The sequence below is a fragment of the Colius striatus genome, chromosome 4, assembly GCF_028858725.1.
Source record: "Colius striatus isolate bColStr4 chromosome 4, bColStr4.1.hap1, whole genome shotgun sequence".
NCBI lineage: Eukaryota > Metazoa > Chordata > Aves > Coliiformes > Coliidae > Colius > Colius striatus.
In genome coordinates this window covers 76,689,343-76,713,262 of record NC_084762.1, presented here as the reverse complement: position 1 = coordinate 76,713,262, position 23,920 = coordinate 76,689,343, and the positions used below count along the sequence as shown (strand labels likewise).

At 34.7% G+C, this 23,920-nt stretch overlaps 1 protein-coding gene across 24 annotated transcripts in view; it reads right to left on the bottom strand.

Moving 5' to 3' along the window:
- Positions 1–23,920, bottom strand: part of RIMS2 (regulating synaptic membrane exocytosis 2) — a 466,103-nt gene that overhangs the window by 396,095 nt on the left and 46,088 nt on the right. For 7 of the 24 annotated variants that reach the window (XM_061995371.1, XM_061995382.1, XM_061995378.1 and 4 more), the window contains exons 2-3: positions 3,764–3,796; positions 3,283–3,369 (exon numbers count right to left, since the gene is read on the bottom strand). The exons of the other annotated variants lie outside the window; for them this stretch is intronic. In XM_061995371.1, the coding sequence (XP_061851355.1) occupies positions 3,283–3,369; positions 3,764–3,796 (120 nt within the window). The remainder of the gene's footprint in view (positions 1–3,282; positions 3,370–3,763; positions 3,797–23,920) is intronic. 24 annotated transcript variants of the gene reach the window in all.

Genomic DNA, 23,920 nt, shown 5'->3' with positions numbered 1-23,920 from the left:
GCTGAGAGAGGTGATCCATCCCTTTATTGAGCACTGGTGAGGTGGCACTTGGAGATCTGTGTCCAGTTCCAGGCTCACCAGTTCAAGAGATACGGATATAGTGGACAGAGTTCAGCAAAGGGCCACAAAGACGATTAAGAGACTGGAGCGTCTCTCATATAAGGAAAGGCTGAGAGAGCGAGCTGGGACTGTTTAGCCTAGATAAGAAAATGTTTGAGAGGAATCTTATCAATATATACAAATACCTGAAGAGAACATTCAAAGAGGATGGAACCAGGCTTTTGTCACAGGTGCTCAGTGACAAAATCACATGCAAAGGGCACAAACACAGCAAGTTCCCTCTGAACATAAGGAAACATTTTTCATTGCTGGGATGACCTAGGACTTCAGTCTCTAGCCCAGAGTGGTTCTAGAGTCTCCATCATGGACATACTCAAAACCTATCTGGACTTGCTTCTGGACAACTGGCTCTTGAGCAAGGGAGTTGGACAAGATGATTTCCAGAGGTCCTTTCCAGCCTTAACCATTCTGCGATTCTGTGATACTTGTGTCCAAGGGTGTCAGACTAATCCTACCTCTGCTCACAAGAACACATGATCAACCATCCTTTCAAAATACTTTCACTAGAGGAAATCTAAAATTTGTAAAGTGATACCTTACATTTTCAACCACTACTATGATCCTTTTTCTGCCTTCTCCCATTATATTTTGTCTTCTCCATATTAAATGTAATAAGGTTTTTCATAAGCAAAGTCAAACAGCTAAACGTATCTTGAAATCCATTACAGACTGATACTGACAATGATTTCAAGTGGAAAATGCCCCAGTATGTATGGATAATGCTGAAGTTTTTCACGCACTGTTCCATGGGGCTTCCCAGGGTCCTACAATGTTCCCAGGTACAACAGTTCCCTGCAAGCCATTAAATTCAGAAAACAAATTAAATGAAGTTACACCATTAGTACTTCTGTTCAAGTAGCTCACTGAAAGTTTAAAATAATCACAAAAATAAATCTTGTTCAGTAATAAACTAATGAAATTATTACAAATGAACAGTGTTGGAAGACACTTCAAAAAGTGACTTGGTCTATTCTCTTGTTCTAGTCCAGAATTAGCTACATTTTTATCTCTTCTACCAGATGTTTGCCAAACCTACTTCTTAATATTTTCACTGACAGAGCTTCAACACGAGACCTAGGCAAGCCATGCAAGCATTTTAAGTTTTCTTTCCAATAAAGAGTTTTCCCTCTTTTTTTCAGCAACTTTCTGCAAAACTAAAGATTCGTCTATCTTCTTCATCCCCTGTTTTTATCTCTTCAGGAGGCTAAATGACCTCATATGTTTCATTTTTTTCATATACATGTCATGGTTCTTAGACATCTAATTATTCATTCTTATTATTCTCCACCACATTCCAAGTACCCTACATGATTTTGAAGGATGGTGTCCAAAAAAAGGACATGTTATCTCTGGTGAGATCTTAACAAAGCTTAGTAATGTGAAAACATCTTCACAGCACACCCAGGCTAGTGTTTATATATTCCAGTATGATATTTATCTTTTTCATGATACTGGTACCTGCTCAACTTACAAACTATTACAACTTGCAGATTCCCTGCCAAAAACTTCCACCTACACTGTTTTTCTCTATCCTATGTCATCCACATAAACTATTTCTACATATCTACACCACCTTGCATTTATTCTTTTAAATGGCATCATAACATTTTAACCATAGCTCCTATTTTTCAGGATAATTTTGGAAGATAATCCTGCTATTAGATGTTACTCTCCCAGCCTTGTCCAGTCTGTAAGTTCAGTAAGTATACAACTTAACTCACTTATTTATTTAATAAAAACATTGAACAAAGATGGTTCCCAAAGAAATCACGTGTTAAAAAAAAAAAAAAAAGTTCCATAATAAGGGTAACTTTTTATAAATAATTTCTGGCAACCGTAACTCAGTTCCTTACACTGAGTATATAGTATTTTTAGTCTCTTCAAAGCCATATGCTTCATGGTAAGCAGAACAAACTTTGCTGCATTAAAGAAACTGGGAATACAAAGGAGGTACCGAGGTGTTGTGAATGAAATGGAATACTGCCAGAATCTAACAATAACCAATAAGGAAAAACCTCAGTATTAATATTACATGGAATTTTATAAGAACTTTATTTATAAGTGAGGATATCAGAAACTAATGTCAGAATAACACATTGCTTTACAGAGTATCAATCTTACGACTTATTTCTCCATTTAACTTTCTGAAAACTCACTGTGTATTCACAAAAAAATAATTTACAGCTTTCACTGCCTGCAAGTATGAAACTCCATTTAACTCCAAATAAAGTAAAACTGATTCCATTTGGAAAACAGTTGACAAGAAGTTATATGCATATTTTAAACCACTTATGCATGGGTTTGAAAGCAAACATTTATCTTAGTATGTGAGCTGACAAAGTATTTCCCTTTAGAAAAAAGAAAAGATTGAAACTTAACTGTTTAATTCTTAAATAATATCAAATTAACATTTTACTAATTTGAAAAATTGAAATAATAAACATTTTTTAGATTCTCTTTATGAAAATAATCTTTTCAGCTCCATAATTTAAGTTCTACTCTAAGACTGAATGTCCTAGCTTTGCCAGTTTCTTTAAAAGTTTCAGATAGCAAGAAAAACAAAAATGTTCATATGGCTCTCATGGTCCATGGATGAAATGCTGGCCCCATCAAAGTCAAAATCCCCTCAGCTTTGACAGCTCCAAGATTTCACTTCATATCTGCTAAAGTTTTGAAACTTTACAGATATTTTAGAAGCATGGAAAAAATGAAATTACATTTTCCTCATCCTTAAAAAGCTCTTTGTACATATTGCATATATTTGTATAGCATTCCATGCATGATGAATATCACAAAGACCATGCACGTGCATGGATGTGGTATATATAATACTACATGTGTTATCATTCCAGATCCTCATGCACAGAAAACACATCACTTCAATGGGAGTTTTATGTATGGAACATTTGCAGAAAAAGGTGAATAGAACGCTAGTTATTCCTTAGACTATATTCTAGTGTAACAACTGAAGTTACTGACAAGGAGAACAGAACCTAATTTTTGGTTTTCCCTTGGCAAATGAGACATCACAAAGCAAATGGTTTCAGTGTGTAAAATGCCCTCAGCAGGTTGTTCTAAATGGGCAATTGTTTCAAACATACTCTCCAGTACGTTTTAACGTTATACAGACATTACTTAGTCTACAGAGAGCAGCTTACTTACGTCTGGGGCTCCTTTTCATTTTGCTGTTTTTGCTGTGGTTGAAGAACGTTATTTACCAGCTCAGTGATCCCACTAAAGGGAAACCACCTGTTTGAATAAGCAAATAATGTGACTGAATAACGAATAAAACCACACTGATTTAAATGTTTTCTTATCCAAGGCTAATAGAAGTATACAGGCGGAGAAGCTAGAGCCAATGGGAATGCTAGCTGCAATACTAAGTCAGCCACTAAGGATGTAAGGAAAATAGTTTTACGGTTCACCAGTTCACAAGCAGGCAGCAAGAACCTACATCCAGCTAACACGTGGATGAAGTAAGAAGCTGCAGGCAGCTCTCTTACAAGCCAGTCAGGAAGCAGATGACAAACTAATTGCAGTCTATCAGGTATTAGTGAAAGTAATACCATTAAAGATGCAGAAAGCAGAACATGGCAAAGGTAGAAAAGTCAAGCCTACTGCATTTTTAAGATATTTTACTTACTGTGTCAGCTGTGGCTTTTGCTCTTCTTTGACCCTAAAAAGATAAGTTTGCACAACTGAGTGCAAGATGTTGTAAAACCACTACCCTGAAGTTCTATAATCTGTATCAAATGGGTAGGAGAAAGTTCTTTCTTTGAGTTTAAAGGATTTTCTTTAATATTTGTTGTATATCTATCTTAACTTGTATTTTGTGCTTATTTCCATTCAGGATTAAAAATGGGGAACGCCGAGTAACTAAAACTTTTAGTTACAAATTGAAACCAGTAATGTCCTATAACTGACTTCCAATGCTTTGGACAGAACATCATTTTAGAACATTTTCATCCACACATTCAGTTATAAATGCAAAGGAAAGTGCTTTAATTATGTTAACTATTAACTTTTTTTTCCCCCTTTTTTTTAAAACCAAATGGCCTATCATAAATCAAGGTGAATTTATAACATGTAACAGTGCTATTTAAAATGCAATATCATAAACTAACAGATTAAAGACAAAATTGCACTATGTTTTTTAAACTAAAAAAGTGTCAGGGCCTGCAGACAGTGTAACTCTAAAAACTAAAGAAGGAAAGCCAAATAATTTTATTCCTGAGTAAAATTGATTAGGACCTGCTAAATTAAATAGCTAGATAATACATGTACAGTACCGATTAATATTTGTCCATTGTCTTCAGGAAAATATTCTATCTGAAATACATGCTTTAACCTGAGTAAGCAATTCAATGTTTTTATGCAATTCCTCTCCAAATTCAATAATGAAGACATATGGTCTCAGGAATAGTTACATCCGCTAATTGCAGATATTGGTCTTAACTATTGAGTCAGGGTCTAGCTTTTCTATATTATTAAAAAATCCAATAAAGACTCCTAAGTAGATACTCTGAATGCCACTATAGAGAATACTCTCTTACCTAACTAAACAAAGAGCTCAGGCTCACAATTGAAGTGGATGCTTAATGTTGGACAGAAAATTAAAACTCACAAGAATAGTCTCATATCTCCTTCACCATACGATATCATAGTGAATACATCTATAAACAGGGTTCAGTGACTACACAAAAACTAAAGTCAACATTGAGACACATTAAAAACTTTGAAAAAGTGACTACAGGAGGGAAAATTGAACATGCAGAACAAAAGAAAAAGTCTTCTAACATGGTTCTGCCTCTTCAGCACTTTACAAATGTGTTCACAAAGAAATGCTCTAGTAAAATTAAAAAAAACAAAGAAGTTAAGCAATATGAAAATAAAAAATAATCATGCAGTCACAATTCCCCTCTACCATGCATCTACATCTTCATATTATCTTTAACCAAGAGATTCCACACTAGTTTTCCAACATGGGAAATTCAAAGAAGGAGTGGGAGGGGCAAGAAATCGAACCATATCCATATTTTTTTCACTAGGCAGCTTAGGACAGTCAATTAAAATCCCCCACCATTAAAAGCCTAAAAGCTCTATATGGTCAACTGTGAGAAGGAAACACTCCTAGACAACAGTTCAGGGTTCCTAAGTCACATGCCTAGAACTACACAGTGTAAATATCAGATCCCTGGCAACTGGACAAAAAAAAAAAGAAGAAAAAAGCTGAATATGCAGCTAATCTTCACATTTCCTTCTTATGTGACTTCCAAACACATTTATCAGATGCTTTTAAGTTATCACTTCACTGTGAACTTTTCAACTGGAAAAAAAGGAAACCTGAGTGCTTCACTTAATCAGATTATAATCAACATCTTTTCTTTGGATAGCAACCATAGGCAACATTTTTCACCTGTCAAAGTGAAGTCAAAATAGAATGAGATCAAAATTGCAATACTGCACATTGAATGTGCCATTTGAAATCCTTGGTATGTTTTTTTCAAAGGATCTCTCATCTTTATATAATAGTGTATGTTTAATTACTTCAATTGCAGCTGCAAACCCTTGGTACTTTTTAAAATCTTACAATCGAATTTTTAGTTTAGCACTATTAAATAAAATTACTGCCCATTAGCAGACATTTTGGAAATCTGCCTTTAAAATTATTTTCTCAGCATTATAGGAACACTGAATTCTGAGTCAGGATATAATTTGACCCTACCATTCAAAATATATCTTCTATGAAATAAACTTTTCTCTTCTTACCATTCTATCTCATCCACTATACTGTTTCCAACCCTAGAGTTATGTGAGGAAAACAGTTTCCTTTATTACATAACTGTCACATCTTCCTTGAGTACTCTCCATATATCCTTCAGTCCCTGGATTAGGCAACAATGTCTCTCGACATAACAGCCATGGAAAGCAAGGTACAATTTGAAAAGAAATTATGAAACAATCTGTTGAAAAACAGATTCTACCATATGAAATGAAACTAATATTGACTTTCTGGATCAACAGGTCTGAACCTTTCAGGTGTAAAGCAAGGATATTTACCTTTCAAGGTCAGAGATTAGATAGAGATTCTGGATCTAAATCAGCAAATCACAGACTAATGTCTGCTATTCTCTTTCCAAAAGACTTCGATGAGACAGAATTTGGAATGGAACTTGTAGTAACTGATAGAAATAATGATATATTAGATAAAACACTCAGAATGTGGTTTTAACACTGCCATGGTTTAAATAGCTTTTTATAGACAGAAAAGGACAGAAGAAACTCCTGATTCCTAAACTCTGTCTACATACAGTGTTGTATTTCCTTTGGTTGCAAGAACTGCTTTGTGTTTTACCAGATTGTGTACTCCCATCTAAATGTACAGCTTTCTCACCTCCTTTCAAAAATCAGCAACTAATAATTGCTCAAGTGGACTGACAGGCCAAAAGACAACATAAAACCCCTAAGCATTATGACTGCATTATGCTTCTTCCAGGATGCCTGTCTTCATTTTATCTTCCCATATCTATTCAATCTTATCCTCTCAAAACTTTTCCAAGAACAATGACAGTTCTATTATTCATTAGAAACAATTTCCCATCAATATCTGTTTACCGAGACCACCAACAGGCTGCAGATAATGTATTTGATCAACGACTTGAACAATGCATTGTAACAATGCAGAATACTCAATACCACCCACTTTCAAATGTTATTATTTCTGTCATTACAGGAATTCACTTAATGCTTTTCACAAGTACCAAATTAATTCTAAAATGTTAGAAGAGTCTGAAGCTTTTATCACAGTTTCTTTTTCCACATGTCATAGCTCCATATACTGTTTCACTTGAAAAGAAGCCAGGATTTTTCTGCTTGTCAACAACAAAGAGTTTCTGCACCTTGTACTGTGTCATTGAGAACCTCTGCCCTTTGAAACATTCATAGCACCATTTCTCCTGTGTTTCTCTACAAATCTACACAGTACCATTGCCAGATCTCTTTGATCGTTTCCAGGAGCCAACATCATTAAGTTAGATCTCAAGTCTCAGTGAAAACTTTTTAATGTGAGGTCCCTTCCACGTACCAAAAACTTTGTCAAAGATTAAGGCTAGTCCCACTGGCAGAGCGAATGAATAGAACAGAAAGAAAAGCACATGAAAAACAGAAACAGAAGAAAACATAGTGAAAATATTAACATAAAAAACTTTCTTAACAGTTTAAGCTCTTAATATCTTTGTATTCTTCAATCTACTGCCATCAGTAAAAGCTCCTCTCTAAAATCTACTATGCCAAAACCATAAGATTTTTTTTCCCAAAAGATGCATTAGTCGCATAAACCAAGAATCACTCTTTTATCAGATCTCTTCTCTAATTTTATATACTTCGATGCATATCCACAAAAACATGTGGGTGGAGTTCAGGTGCCTAAATCCATTAAAATTACCCATAAAACAGATATCTAGCTCTTCTCCAGAGAAGTTTGAGGAAATTAAGATTTCAGAATCGGTCATCCTTGGCAGCGATTAACATCTTAGTATCTATCCCAAACTCAACAGTGCTCCTGAGATTCACAAATTTGCCATCAATGGATCTATAAGCACAAGGAGATATGGTCTGCAGGAACAGTCTATATATATCTAACATCTCCTAGAACCACTGAATCAAGCATAAAGCATATAATACCCTATTTCACTTTCAATTAAAAATGTTAAAGGCCAGTAGTTATAGTCCTTTTCTCGTAGTTTTCTCTCCTTAGCTTCTTAACATTTCAGCAAGCTGGTTATAAGAGGATGGACTAGAATGGAAGAGCTTTATTGTCTTTTGTTGAAGCCCAGAGGACTGGAAATACAAATCAATCTTTTGTTTGTGATTCTGATTTCCTTCATCAATCAAAGACATTTAAATATTTAGTCATTATAACACGTAGTGTTGTCATTTACGTTACCAGTTTAATTAAGTTACTGATGTTTCCACAGTAGTTTTTTTTATTAAATATATTGTCTATGAAGTACAGAGAGTGGGACATTTGAATGACATTTTCTATTTAGAGAACATAAAGGCCCAAAACAGAAAGCAGAATATATATACTGTAGCCTCAATGAGCAATGCATGCTACACTAAACTTGATTGTCAATTAAGACAAGATTAAATATTAATGCACAGAACTATCTGTTTTTCCTAAAGCAACTCATACTGGAACAATAAGGGATAGTTTATAAAAAGAATCTTCACATTTCTCTTCCTCTGCAGACACAATACTGACATTGACCTCTGTGTTCAGAGTACAGAAGCAGAAAACAGTTGAGACAAGACTGCAGTAAATAATTTTGTCTCAAATACAGATTTCTAGTTTTACACACAAAAAAAAATCCCATCTGTAGAGCTGCTGTCTCTCAAATAAAACAACAGTATGAATGCCAACTATTTGACATTCACATATATCATAAAGGGAATTAAACTGAATATTTTTCTCAGGATTTGCATTTGTTCTTCTTTACATTCTAGACCACACTAGCCCAGATGACAGTACTGAGCCAGCAGCTCTCTCAAGAGTCAGGATGCCAACACACAAGCTTTGAAGGGAAGTGTTCTCTCTCTCTTTAATAACTGTCTTCAATTATAGCAGATTTGAACTATTCCAAAATTAGTTTATAATTAATAAATGTCTTCTTATGAGTGAAGACAAAACTACAAATTCATTTTTAGTGATTTTAAGTTAGGTACTCTATTTCTTGCATAGACACCTGAAAATGGAAACAATAGTAGTCCACGGGAGTACTGTGACTACACCACACTACACAATATTTTAAAGGTATAAAGGATTGTGCAGAAGGCAAGTAGTTAGCAGTAAAAACAGGGTATCTCTGGGTTTGTGATACTTGCTATTAAAATGAAAAATCTTTCTAAATCTGCTGTTTCCTTGAAAAAAGGCACCTCTGCAGATTACTTAAGTTAAACTATGTAGGTATGTTTCACTCCAAGAAAAGAGAGTTAGAGGTGAAATATAAATGCCATGTCAAGTGGATGACTGTAAAATATTTACATATTAACTGAACTGATTCTCTGCATTGATTATCTTATTGATGCTATAAGAACATTCACACTAGACCATTCAATTATTTTTTATCAAAATTAAAGAATTAAAACTACATGACTGCTCCAAGTTTTTTATTAATTTAGAGAGTATAGCTAGTTTAATTAATGTCTTTTCAAGGGAAGATCTTCCCGAAGAAGTGTGTAGGCAATTTCCCAACTTATTTTGACTTGTGTGTAACAAAAGCATCATCAATTTCCACAAAAACACCTCCAAGATCAGTAGCTGAGAGGTAACTGGACATTTGACATTAGTGAACGAGCAGGTGGAGAAGCTGAGTACTTGGGCTAGAAACAATGCTTGTAATACAGAGTAAATTTTAAACGTATCTAAATTCAAGCTGAAGAGGTTAAACATCCCTGAAGTCCAAGCTGATGTTGAAGGTACATGAAAAACAGTAAGAAAGCACCATACACACTTTACAGACAAGCACAGATATATACATGCTTCTGTATAACACAGCCTTGGCTGAATGATCTCTTTGCAAGAACCTCAGATGAACATCACCCATAAACATAATAAATTCTGTACAATTAAGACTACTCTGATGTTTAAATAATATTTTAAAATGGGATAGTTTTATCAAAGGTTCTAGTCAAGTAAGTCTCAAAGTGAAATTTTGACATTAATATTTTTAGAAAATACATACTAAAATATTGTTTACTGCAACCCAAATCATTGTGCTCTTCAGCCCTGTACTTTCAACTCAAAAACTAAAAAGATTGACAGTATGTCACAACCAACAAAATAAATCAGATTCTGCTTATCTTAGGATATGAACTTTTCATAGCAAAAGTGTTTCCTGTTGTTTATGGAGTAAGAGATAAATCGTGTTCTACAAATGAAAGCTCCTACACTTCTCACATATTTCCAAGTTCAATCAGGCTTTATTCTTTTTGTTATGGTCTCAATAGTACAACCATAAAATGAGCATCAAAATCACAAATCACCACACAAGAAAATTACTATAGTACTATTGTAACAATAGATAAGTACTGCAGTGAATGGTAGCCATCATGTTATGTGCAGTTCCAATAATTAATTCATGGATCAATGCTCTCTTTTGAAGGTTAGCCAAAATTGCAAGCAGGAGGCCTTAACCAGGGAGGTGATATTAAAAGGTCACTATCGAAAGTCTAGTGTTTGTCCAAACCTACCACATTGTTTCAAATGTGTGACTGTAGCTTTTTCCTATATTTAGCAAGCAAAAGAGTATTTTGGTTATCACAGTTTAAGTGGGAATTTGTAACCGTCAGCATTATAATTAGATGCCATGTGGAATATGCCAGCTGCTTCCCATTTGGGTGTCTTGTGTCTGCCGAGGGGATAGGCATGTACAAAAACTAGGAAAATCAAAAATCATAAAGCACTGATTAATAGAAAGTCTTGTATCAAGCAAAGTTGTCAAACAGAGTCAATAAAAATAGCTAGAAGACAGTAGCATTATTCACCCTATATAATCAGGATTAACATAAGAAAATATATTCAGCAAAGAAGTGTCTTCCAGTCTTATAGTTACAGAAGTTTTTTCAGGTTGTCACATTACTAGATAGAAGTTTCACCAGTCTGATTGTCTCTGGGTAAATTGTCCATTACCTGTCAGTTGTTCATCTCTGACACAATAAATAACAGTTCCACAATCAGATCAACTGACTTGCAACATGTGAAATCAAAAATTAGGCTGTTTTAGAAATGCAATAAGAGCAAAACGAAGATCCAAGCAATGTACAGGAAGGCTGTCAAGGGCAGCAGTTAAAAAGAGCAAGCATGTTTTAAGGAGTCCTTAGTAAGTATTTCTTTAACAGAAGTTTACCTATTCAATTTTTATTGGCTCTTTTAAAGAGCAGCTTGTATTACATAATTCTTCACTAGAACAAATTTCAAAATCCAATTCAAAGGCCTTAAGGTACAGGTAAATGCTTCCTTGAATCTAATTGGCTTGTTCTGTCAGTGGGTTCCTTTCTAGACAAAACAGGCTACGTTTCTACAAATACCATTTTCTCTTTAAGAAGCTACATTGTGAGACAATAATAATTTCTAATCAGTCTTGCTGTGTATTTGCTCACGCTAACATCTGTCTCACACAATATGTAAAGCCCTGACTTTTCTATAACCCCAGTGCCCATACTGGGAAGCCTCACATGGGAGCCCAATGCTTTCTCAAGGTCTCTACATAAGCTGTCACTGCCCTCACATAGGACATTCAGGGTGTTCTAAACTTATGTTAACAAACTTTTAGCTGGTTAAGCTTTAAAAAGGTGTATACTTAAATTCATTGAAAACAAAACAAAAAAATATTTGAGTTTAATTTTTTTCTCTCCAATTCAATAAATATTACTCTCAGAAACCCTGCAGATAGGTAGATATTTCAGGCAGGTGAATTACAGAGAAAGGAATATTCAACTTAAAACAGCAGGAGTCCTACCAGAAAAGTATACTTGATCTTCCTCTCAGTTTAACATCAAAAATGTTAGATTGTCACTTGAGATTTGTTACCAAATGCAATTCTATGTAATTCTGGGGAACCTCAGAGCAAGTCTTAGGTGAGGTTTAGATTGGAAAATGTTTGGGTTGCAGATACTACTACAAGCCAATTTCCTAATAAAGACTCATTATTGACATCTAGAATGAATGTGAATGTATCTATTTTCAAATAAAATTGAAAAAAATTGTACTAGTCTTTTACTTTTTGCCGTTAGTTTACATTTACATTTAGCCAAATTTGTGGGTTTCTTGTTTAAGAGAAAATTTTCCTCCAATGCAATGCTTAAGACAAATACTTTACTCTCATATTTGTGTTACACAGATTTCATCAAAGAAGAGCTGGAATAGCACTTAAGTCTTGGGTCTACCACTGTAATCTTTTATATTTTGTGCAATTAAAATGTTTTATAGTCTTGTCTACAAAGTGGGTGAAACATACCACAAATCAGCATTACAGCAACATATAGTCTAGTTATGGAAATTAAGATGGCTGTAACATGACCAAAATGCAAAAATTTTCAAATATCATCGATAATATACATAAATATATCTCAGCATAACATCCAGGTTTGTAAGACTGCTCAAGCTCGAGTAAGTCTGTAATGTCTATGTACAATTTTACAAAGTGAACTTCAATTGAGAATTTTCAAATACCATCGTAGTTGTTGTGCAATAGTTGTTTTTTCTTAAAAAACAGTTGCTTCTCTTTAAAAAGGGTTTTAAAGGGATATGTATTAAAGTGTCTGGATTGCAACTTTCCTTATTTAAAGTAATTTCTAATAATTCAATATTAGAAAGGTGAGACTTTATTTTTCACTTGTGCTTCAAACTGTTTTGAGACTAACTGAAATTCTCAGGGGACTCCTAAAACAAAGAAAAGCTTTTTTAAAATTGCATCAAATTTAAAATTGATACAAAAAAGCTAGGATACTGATATCAAACACATTTAATTACTTTGAAGAATGGTAGTTGAATTCTGCATAACACATTTGAAATAGTCTGCAAAACACATGGCCTCATGAGTAGCAAATGTACAGCTGTAACAATGTAAGTAGACTTCCAAAAAAGCAGGTTTTGCTCCAGATTTTGCCTGGGGTGTTTTGGGGTTGGGTTTGGTGGTTTTTTTGCTTCTTTAACAGTAGATGGCATTCCAAGCACCTCCAGTAGGAAGTGCTTTCCTAGATGCTTGTACTGTCATCAGCTGCTACAGTGAAATTTGCAACCTTGGGCTGAGCTGCTAGCAGGTGAATTACATAAAAATTCATTTTAACTCTGTAACTAATTTGAAGTGCATTAGTAATTACTTTCATCTTGACCTCTTATTTTGCCTGTTAAATAAGGATTTTTGAACACTATTAGCTATAACATATCCACCAGGTGAAAATAGTATACACTAAAGAGCTTAAAAACTACAGTTTAACTGTAGTTTTTACAGATAGTAAGTTAGTATTTATCAGACTGAAAATTGCACGAAATAGCTCAGATTTTGTCCAGAGTGCAAGCAATCCTAGAGTAGCATTGCTTGCAGAAGAAATAACAGGACCAGAAATAACAAATATCATGAATCTTTTTTTGATCTCAGCTTCCTCAAAAATCAGCCTCACAAACCCCTCTGTAGGGTAGACTAATTACCTGCACCCATTCATACATGATGCTATGAATGGCTATCATGTAATAAACAGTATAAAGCAGTATAAGTACTTCATCAGTAAGGCTGGCTTACTAATCAGCATGAAAAATACAAGTTTCCTACCAAAAATGTAACACAATACGGCTTCTGATACAAAAACAAGATTAGAATCTAGGATTTAAACAGGAAATGAAAAACAAGGACAAGAAAAATAATAAATGCAACAGTAAATCAGAGTCTTGTTCTATTGTTCTGCACAATTTTTGTGACAATACTTCCAAACAGATTTTTTTTAATCTAGAAAAGTGTTATTCTTACTGACACAAACTTTATGGTGCAATCTTCTTGTTAAAGAACAGTAAGTGTAATTATATATATGATAGATATGGCCATTTTTAATAACCAATTTGTCAAAAAGTCATTCATTTTTGCTGATTTGCTGTTGTTCACATAAATCTCAAGAGATGGAAATTATATTATTAAAGATTTGTTTTTTAAATACTTTCTGAGCCAATAATTCTAATATTCCTAAGACCTGCTGTTATGAAAATAAAGTACTGGGAGTTTTCTTCTGAGCTCAAAAATCATTTATCAAATATAAATAGGAATACTTTTATCTCACTTTGAATTCTTTAATTCATATATTCTACAGAATTTATTAGTTTAGAACTGGGAAATCACTGGAAATTGCTGTGGTATAATCTCATCTATCTGTGATATAATTTATCTACATGAGATATTCAAGGGGAATATAATGGATGATTTATATGCTACTGAAAGTAAGCACAAGTGGTTTTCTGTAAAAACAGATGTTGTCTAGTGATTCATTTAATGTGTGGAAGAGCTAAAACCATAAACAGAATATTATTAAAAACTGTCTACATAACTAGTTATAGTAACATAGTTTACACTAGTGGAAGTGTTCTTTCCCATTGGTTTTATAAGCCTGAATCATACCACTAAGAAATAAAGGATATCAGTCTATATTTTTTTCAGAATGGTTTGCTATTTCTGTCTCATTTGGATAGTATTCTGTTGCAGTTTGTTTGATATTGTGTCTTTGTTTTAAAGTGAATTAGAGTTAGAAAATACTTGAAACACTGAATTTTTCTAGACTTTTTAAAATTCTTATTCTGAGCTCCCTTGGCTTGTACCCATTATTATATGAATGAGGCTCATAGTCTGAGGAGTTTATTCAAACTGCTCACTTCTGTGGAAATTTTTATTTCTTATCACAGAAACTCAAGGACTGGAAGGGACCTCGAAAGATCATCTAGTCCAACCCCCCTGCCAGAGCAGGACCACCTAGAGCAAGTCACACAGGAACTCACTGAGATGACTTTTTAATGTCTCCAAAGAAGGAGAATCCACAACCCATCTGTGCAGCCTGTTCCAGTGCTCCCTCATCCTAACAGTGAAGAAGTTTTTCCTTATTTTTCTTTGGAACTTCTTATGTTCCAGGTTTTACCCACTGCCCCTTGTCCTATCATTGGACATCACTGAGAACAGCCTGGGTCCATCCTCCTGACACCCACCCTTAATGTATTTGTAAACATTAATGAGATTACCCCACAGTCTCCTCCAAGCTAAAGAGCCCCAGCTCCCTCAGCCTTTCATCAGAAGAGAGTTGCTCCATTCCCTTCATCATCTTGGTGGCCCTATGCTGAACTCTCTCCAGCAGCTCCCTGTCCCTCTTGAACTGAGAGGCCCAGAACTGGACATAATATTCCAGATGTGGTCTCACAACGGCAGAGTAGAGGGAGAGGAGAACTTCTCTCAACCTACCGCCCACAGTCCTTTTAATACACCTCATGATGCCATTGGCCTTCTTGGCCATTTTTGGCTCATGGTCATCCTGCTGTCCATCAAGACCCCCAGGTCCCTTTCCCCTACACTACTCTCTAACAGTTTATTCCCCCAGCCTATACTGGTACATGGGATTATTCTTTCCCAGATGCAAGACTCTACACTTGCCCTTGTTGTATTTCATTAGATTTCTCCCTGCCCAACTCTCCAGCCTGTCCAGGTCTCATTGAATGGCAGCACAGCCTTCTGGTGTGTCAGCCACTCCCCACAGTTTAGTGTCATTAGCAAACTTGCTGACAGTGCCCTCTGTTCCTTCATCAAGGTCATTAATGAATATATTGAACAGTATCAGTCCCAGCACTGACCCCTGAGGGACTCCACTAGATACAGGGCTCCAACTAGACCCTGCCCCCTTGATCACAACTCTCTGCCTTCTTCCTTTCAACCAGTTAACAATCCGCCTCACTACCTGATCATCCAGCCTACACTTTCTCAGTTTTGCTGTGAGGATGCTGTGGGAGACAGTGTCAAATGCTTGACTGAAATCCAGATAAACCACATCCACTGCACCACCACCATCTATCCATCTGATTATGTCTTCAAAAAAGGCTATCAGGCTGGTAAAACATGACTTCCTCTTGGTAAAACCATGTTGACTGCTCCCAATGACCCTCTTGTCCTTTAAATAGCTGGAGACAGCATCTAGCAAAAGTCATCCTATTACCTTTCAAAAAAGGCTATCAGGCTGGTAAAACATGACTTCCTCTTGGTAAAACCATGTTGACTGCTCCCAATGACCCTCTTGTCCTTTAAATAGCTGGAGACAGCATCTAGCAAAAGTCATTCTATTACCTTTCTAGGGATGGAGGTGAGGTTAACCGGTGTGTAGTTACCGAGCTCCCCCTCTTACCCTTTTTGAAGGCTGGAGTGACATTTGCTTTCCTCCAGTCCTCAGGCACCTCTCCTGTTCTCCAAGACTTACTGAAGTTGATGGAGCAATGACTTCTGACAACTTCCTCAGCACCTATGGGTGCATTCCATCGGGGCCTATGAATTTATGCACATCCAGACTGCTCAACTGATTGTTAACTCGGTCCTCATCAACTAAACAAAACTTCTCCTTTAACCTGACATCCTCTGGAGTTGGGGGCTCCTGAGGACAGTCTCCAGCAGTATAGACAGAGGCAAAAAAGGCATTCAGTAGCCCTGCTTTTTCTGTATCCTCTGTCACCAGGGCACCTGTCTCATTTAACAATCAGCCTACATTGCCTCTAGCATTAGTTTTATCTGCAGTGTATTTGAAGATGCCTTTCAGATTTTCAAAATGTTCAAGTTTCTTATGTTATTCAGATGTACTTACAATGAGCAAGCAAAGTGATTCTAATGCTTTATCATAGAGGCCAACTAAACTAGAGTGTTGAAATTTTTCACAATTATTTTTATCTATTGACCAGGCATTAAACTCAGGAGATTAACATAATCTAATACTATGAACACATCCAGATTTGAAACTACTGACAAATTTGTATACATTTCACTCTCTCTCCAGTTACATTCAACTTCTAAGGTTTTAAAACTGTGTTCAAATAATACTATCCATCTTAAAAGAGGAACTGCTTTGGTAAAAGCATTCTAAACAGAAATCAACTCATCTAGTCTGATTCACAAAAGAAATACCACTTTAAAAAATAAAGAAAAACTTTTGCAGAACACATTAGTGAGATTGATTTTCAACAATTTTTTTTTTTTTTGGCCCAGAGTTAAAATTTTTTCAAATAGCTTCCATATGACAAATTGCACACTAAGCAGAAGCCTGAAAGCATTTATATGATCTGCTACAAAAGTTAATGAAAATTATTTCTTCCAAACTAAGATGTAAGAGTTTCTGATTAAAATTCCTTAGCTTCTCCAAAATATCTTATTTTGGCTATGAATACCAATCATTTTAAAAGCTAAAACTATATCATTTTAATTAATTTTCATTAACTCCTGACATATACAGACCTCTGCAGTGGCCAGTGCCTGAATCTAACTGAGATATTTCCTGGTTGAGTGAGCTGTGGTTTTACTCTGCACACTAAAATCTTGCTACACCAAAACTTGAGAAGTGCAATGCTTTGAGTCCATTAAATTTGATGCTCCAGAGAACAATGCAGGTTGGTGAAACAGGCTGTACTAAATGTCAAGGCTGTGGTGTCATCATATGCATCATATGTTTGTTTTCTCTTTGGGTATTAATTCCCTTCAGTGCTTTTTTACAGGTTATTCAGCAAATTGTTTTAAGGACCAATAAAATAATCTTAAATTAATATCCTCTGCACCGTGAAATGAAAGATTAAATAAGAATCTGATCTGTGTGACTATTATTGATCAACAAAAGTGAAACATCTACTTTCTAAATAGTCTCCAGAAAAGAAGTGGAATCCAAAAATGAGAAATCATAATCAAACAAAAACAGCATTACTATTTAGTAAATTCTGCATTTATTTATTTTCCTTTAGTTTGATTTCATAGGACAACTACTCAAACACAAGTATAACTATTCTTCTAAGCAAACTATCTAAGCTCTGAGATCTTACATCAATTATGGTTGTTCAAATATTTAATTTAATTCAATTCCTCTTCTAGTTCAGCTGTGGCTCCTGAAAGTGGTGCAAACATTTCTGTCAAAATCAAAATTCTCTCTCAGGAGAGGTAAAAAATTATTGTGATTATTTTTAACATAGATTTTTTTAAATACAAATAAAGTGTAACTGAAACTGTAACAGTCTTACAGTTTTCTAACTCACTTTATTCTGTTTTTTCCTAGGTTAACTTTCCTAGTCAGACTGCAAAAAAATCTTCCACCAGTCAGAGGCAACATTAAGTGTCTAAGTTGAGAGCATTTACATCTTTTTGCCAAATACTAATGAAAATTTTAAGCTTACAATTAAACATCATACTCCAACTAAATAAAGCTACAGTATTCTCTGAACATTTCAATGTTGACACAACTCCTAGACTTCGTGAAAGGATGTCATGTCTCTTGTATGCATTATAAGGAAGAAACTAAAGTTTGCCTCCTTTGTTTTCTGTTTCTTTGGAATAAATTTAGGAATCAGTTAAAAAGCCAGAACCCTCTGCTTGGCATACATGTTATGTGGAACGATCACTGTTTCTTTGTAATATTTTGGATTTGGATTTCAGAAATTCAAGATTGGCCATAATAAGTCAAAGGCACTTGTAGGGGTAAGGCATGGCTAGAAAAAAGCAACTTCAATTCTCAAATCTCACATACTGCCTCCAGTAAAACTGCACCTGGACTAGAGGAACAAATGGAATACTAACTATAGAAATACCTTTGTGAGCACCATTCTTCACTAGTATATGTCACTCAAACTCCACTGTGACAGAAGTTCTAAATGTTTAATAATGGAATTTTGAATTACAGCTTTGGATGATCATTTAACTCCTAAGTCTTTATTGTAATGCAGACATTCATTGTTCCCATTTCCAGCTCATTACAAGCATTCATTCATGCCTGTTTGCAATCAGAGTGCATTTAAAAGGACTGGAACTGCCATTCATGAAGACACTATATATAAATGAAAATGAGTAAACACAAAGTGTTATCAAAACCAGCCTAAACAATAGTCCTATGATTTAAAATGTAGCACATACTAAACATTCTTGAAAAACTCACTAGTTAACACATTTTGCAGAGCTACAACACTAGTATCTATTTCTAATTGGGAGTATAAAACTAAATTTTGTCAATTTAGAATTTTCTTAGACCCATGCTAGAAGTATAAATAAGAGGTAAAGGCAATCTACAGAAAAGAAGTTTAAAAGAAAGTCTCAAGATTATAAATTAGTGAATTTATATGCTGCTGTTTCATGAAGAAAACACTAACCCCTTACTTCTTTGGAAAGAGGTACATACATTTTTGCTTAAAGAGAGAGCGAAAAAAAAATAGCACTTCATACATGAAAAAACTGCACAAAGTCACCACAAGGAGTAGAATTTTCAAAACTGTGGAAACTGGTGATGACAGGATGAGTTTATACATTTCAGTCACGTTTATTCTCATTACTCATTGTATATCCTAAGCACAAGTTAAATACACACAGTCACGTGTGAGGGGCAAATGAGAAAACAGTCCATTAAATAGCTTAATGTGTAATAAAAATTAGACCTACTACCTTCCATCTTGTGTGAATATTACAAACTGTAATTTAAGCTCAACATTTCTTGTTTTATCATCTACCACAGGCATGAAGAAAGCAGCCTTTAGTTTCTTTAAAAATCTTAAAAGTTCCCCTCAATCTTCTCTCTTAAACCATATGAAATTTCTTCAGCATATCCTCAAGGTAAGTTTTCTAGAGATCTCACCTGGACTAGTCTCAACTAATCCATCACTATTTTAAGCTGCAGTTTTCAAAACTGGACACATTCCAGCTGGGTGTTTTCTGGTGCTGATTAGAACTGAAGGTTTGCCTCATACTTCTGTGGGATAATGCCTATGCAACCTATCATAGCAAATGCCATTTCCATAACAACATGGACAACTAAAATTCATGTTCAGAATAAGAGGCAGTTTAGACCCTAACTATTGCACTTCAGAGTTGCTACCTAATGAGTTGTTAAAGTAAAACACACGATTGTATCTAAGCAAAGTACTTACTGAGTAATGTCATTTGTTGAATGATTCAACAATTTAAAAACATATTGCTAACTTATTAAAATTATTTTAAAGCTGCTTCCTAACATGTTAGAGTGTTGTAAGCACACTCTATTCCATCATTCTAGACATTAATGAATGTGCTAGATTACTTCAGCAAAGTTTCATTTGGTACATCTTTCTTTTTAGACAGAAAACCATCCACAGATGGTTCTTACTATTGCTTATGGGTATGTATTACTATTCTATAGTAGTTTTCTCTGTATCACCTGCCCTGGTTTGCTTAGGAATATGTTCTGCAAGATGATATTAAAATCTTCCTCAAGTCAAGATATATTATCTATTGCCACTTCTCTGTCTACAGAACCTAATATCCGTGGCAGAATTAAATTAGATTTTTGGCATGATTTGTTCTTGATAAATCAATGTTGACTGTTATTAGTTTATTTTTTCTCTTCTAGATACTTAAAAGAACTTTGCTTATTTCTTCCACTGGTTTTCTGGGAATTAAAGTGGGCTGTTTCACTTCTATTACTCTGGCTCCTCTTCCACTCATGCCACTCCCACTTTCTGAAGAGACAATCTGTTTGCTCTTTATTTGCTTGTCTAAGAACATATCCAGAAAAGAGATTTAATGAGATTTCCTCAACCCTTAAAATAGCTTAGAGTAAAATCAACAAGATCCAACTAATTAGTAATATCTTTATTACTTTGTGACTCACATTTACCTTCATAATCTTTGAGAGAATCCTAGCATCTCAATTCATAAAAATACTACTTTAGCCAACAGAAACCTTCTAAAGCCCTATCTACTCAAACAGAATACAAATTGTTCTGAACACAGATACTAGTAGAAGGTCTAATCTTGACCTTTCAGGATCAAAACAAGGTATAGAATTTCTGTGACCACTTCCATTCCTGAAAAAAAAATGCAATACTCGTGTAGATATTTAACATTCTCTCCTATAGTTAAAACACTTGTATTAACAGGGACTGTTTAATACTTCTGGGCAACAGTGTCTCAGAAAGCACAATGGTTTCTTACAAATACATATGATCCTTATTCACTAAAGAGCGAGCAGAATCATCTACCATAGCCCTTCCAGGCCTGTCTGTGGCACTGCTTGCCAGAACCAAGCATTCCAGATTTTTTTTAACTTATCTGGCCAGTACCTCAAGATCCCAGGATTTTTAGTCACAGCTGAACTCTTACTTGAAGTGACCCTGACAGAGAACACAAAATGAACAGAGATATTAATGTGGTTTTCACAGCTGCAGAAATAACATATTTAGAAATGAAGCCTTACTTAGAGTATCATTGTTTACATTTGAAAAATAAAAAGGGGGCAAGAATAGCATGAGAACTGTGGAAATGCCAGAGAGATCTAAGCCCAGGATTTTTAACTTTATTGAAAGAGTGATGAAACCAGTAAATCGATTTCAGTCTTATCAATTTCTATATACACAGGAGACACAGACACCTTAAAGGGTGTTTTGACTGTTAAGTTGGTGCATTTTCTCTTCTGCTCTGGCACTCTTTGGCTCCTTGATCAATAAAACTGTACACATGCTGGTTTTCAGTCAGGCCCATTGCGACTGAACCGAGTAATCATCTTGATGCAGAAGAAACAGTTATGAATGAGAAGATAATAATGATTGGTCTGCACACTGAGTAAGTACTATGTGGCCTAGAAGCCTGCCCTTATTTCCCAACACATGTAAAAGGATGGTATTGACATAGACTGAAAAAAATCTTTTCTGAAGAGGTAGGGGAGATTAAAACAAGAATGCAAATTCTAAAAGTTGATGTTTTTTAAATACTGAAACATCTTACTCATAATAGTAGTGAAGCTTCACAATTTTAAGTCGATATTGGATACTTCTAAATACATCTATTTCAATCTCACTTTTTTGAGCTTGAAGAACTAATGGCTCAGAGAGACTGTATTACATATGTGATGGATGAAGTCAGACTATAATTGTCTCTCCTTTGACTTAAAAAATCTACTTAACCACTCTTCCCTTCTCTTACTACACAGTCAGAAATTTTCCTATGTGTGTAAATCCAAATATGTAGCCTTTTTCAATTGACCATCACATATTATATCCTAATCATATATCATTAACAACCATCTAACTGAAAAGTGAGGTATATCTGAAATTAACATTACGTATTTTTACAGTTTCTTAAACATTTTTTAAAAGAATAAATAATAACGTACTGAAAAAAATAAAGGTTGTATTTGATGCACAAGGCATTTTTCAAGTTAATACAATACCTCACAAATTTCAAGTTATTTGAAATGTATAACATTCAGATGATATTTAAATAACAATGAATAATATTAGCTTAAAAGATCTGGAGGTTATGTATCAATTTTGTTAATGCATTGTCAAAGAAATATCCATAGTTTGCATAGCTTAAACTATAGAGGTCAGGTGTTTAGTTTTCCTAAAAATATTTTGCTACAACTGATATTAACTGTAATACAAGCAATGTTAAAAATATTGCAATGTTATCTCATTGACTACAGTGACTAAAAAAAGTAGCACTGTGAAAAAAAATATACTAATAAGACTAGATGAAAGTATAAAAATATAAAATTCTTGAGCTTCAGAAGGAGAAAATAGAATTTAGATGAAAAGGGATCTTTTTATTTTCTGGATAACTTGCATACAGTGGCTTATAATGTAGGTCAAAGAAGAGATTGTGCATGTAAGAGAAGCATTTAGAAAATGGAAGTGTGGAAGCAATTTCATTTCTGTACAAAAGGAGAAGACTCTAAACTGATCTACAAAATGCACATAAAATTACTACTGCATTAATTATACATAATGTTTTTTACTGCTAATACAATGCTGAAGAATAACACTGATTTGCAAAATGTTCTTTTAACAGAAAGCAGTGATGGAAGTACTCTGCCTTCTTCCACAGTTCTCGTAAGGAAATGGCAAGCTCTTTTGATTTGAATTAAATGGAATTCTATAAATAAAATTTATTTATATCTTTGCAAATAAGCACAAGAGTTACACTGATCATGGCTTTAGAAATCTTGCCTATTTTTTCTATGATGCTTCAAAGCCTAGCTTAGCATCTGGATGTGCTGATTTTTGTCACTTAAAATGATAACAGGGTTTCACTACTTGAACAAGATCTCCTCAGGAATGAAGAACAGCTGGTGGAAGCTGAGCAAGATGAAGTGAATGGGCAGAAGAGACTATTTTGTAATGTTTGTACCTCTATTTCATTGAACATAACTCACACTGTCAACTCAGTCAAATATTTGAGAAACCTTTTGGAACTACTCCTGATAAACACCTACTACACAGTATATACAGCTGTTTTCACCTTTTCTAGTTTGTCATGAAATTCCATTTCACCTTTACAGGTGGCATATCAGCTGCCATTATCATTACCTATCTCACAGTAATGCAAAAGTCCTCAGCAAGAAGCTATCAGCCACTATCAAATTGCCATCTACATTTTATCACCATAAGGGCTGTAGCTTAGTTTTCTACTCACTGCATCGATTTTTAAGAGAAGAGAGCATTGAGTGGAAAGTTTCTTTTCTTGTGTTCAAAGTGCTCAGCAACTTCTGACCAGCGTGTTCAGTATAAAGGTCATGGGCAACAATTTAAATCCTCAGGCATAGTAACAGTTTTCATTTACATTAAAGGAGACACGTCTTTTGTACAATGACCCTTAGCTCCTAAACTACACTCTGTTTTGTTCTTGCTGCAACGTGCACTGATCTCACTTCTAATAAGAACACAAATACATGTACATATTTTTTTTAAAAACACTATGTTAAAATAAACCCCACTAACTGCACATGAAATTCCTCCCCCAGGGAGAGAATGTGAGAGAACAAACCAAATGTAACAGATGTTTGTCGTGTCATTTAATGCATGACTGAAAGACTACGGATACTATGTTGATGAGGACAACATAAGAATCTCTGCAGAACAGAATGGGACTAGCACTTCAATATTTCTTGTTAAAAATGAGAGAACAGTGTAAAATAAAAATTAATACCATTTTCTTTTTCATATTTAACTAAATTGAAAACTATAGAATGTGCAAGAAAGACATTTCAGTACTTCTGATTTGCTATAAAGCACGCC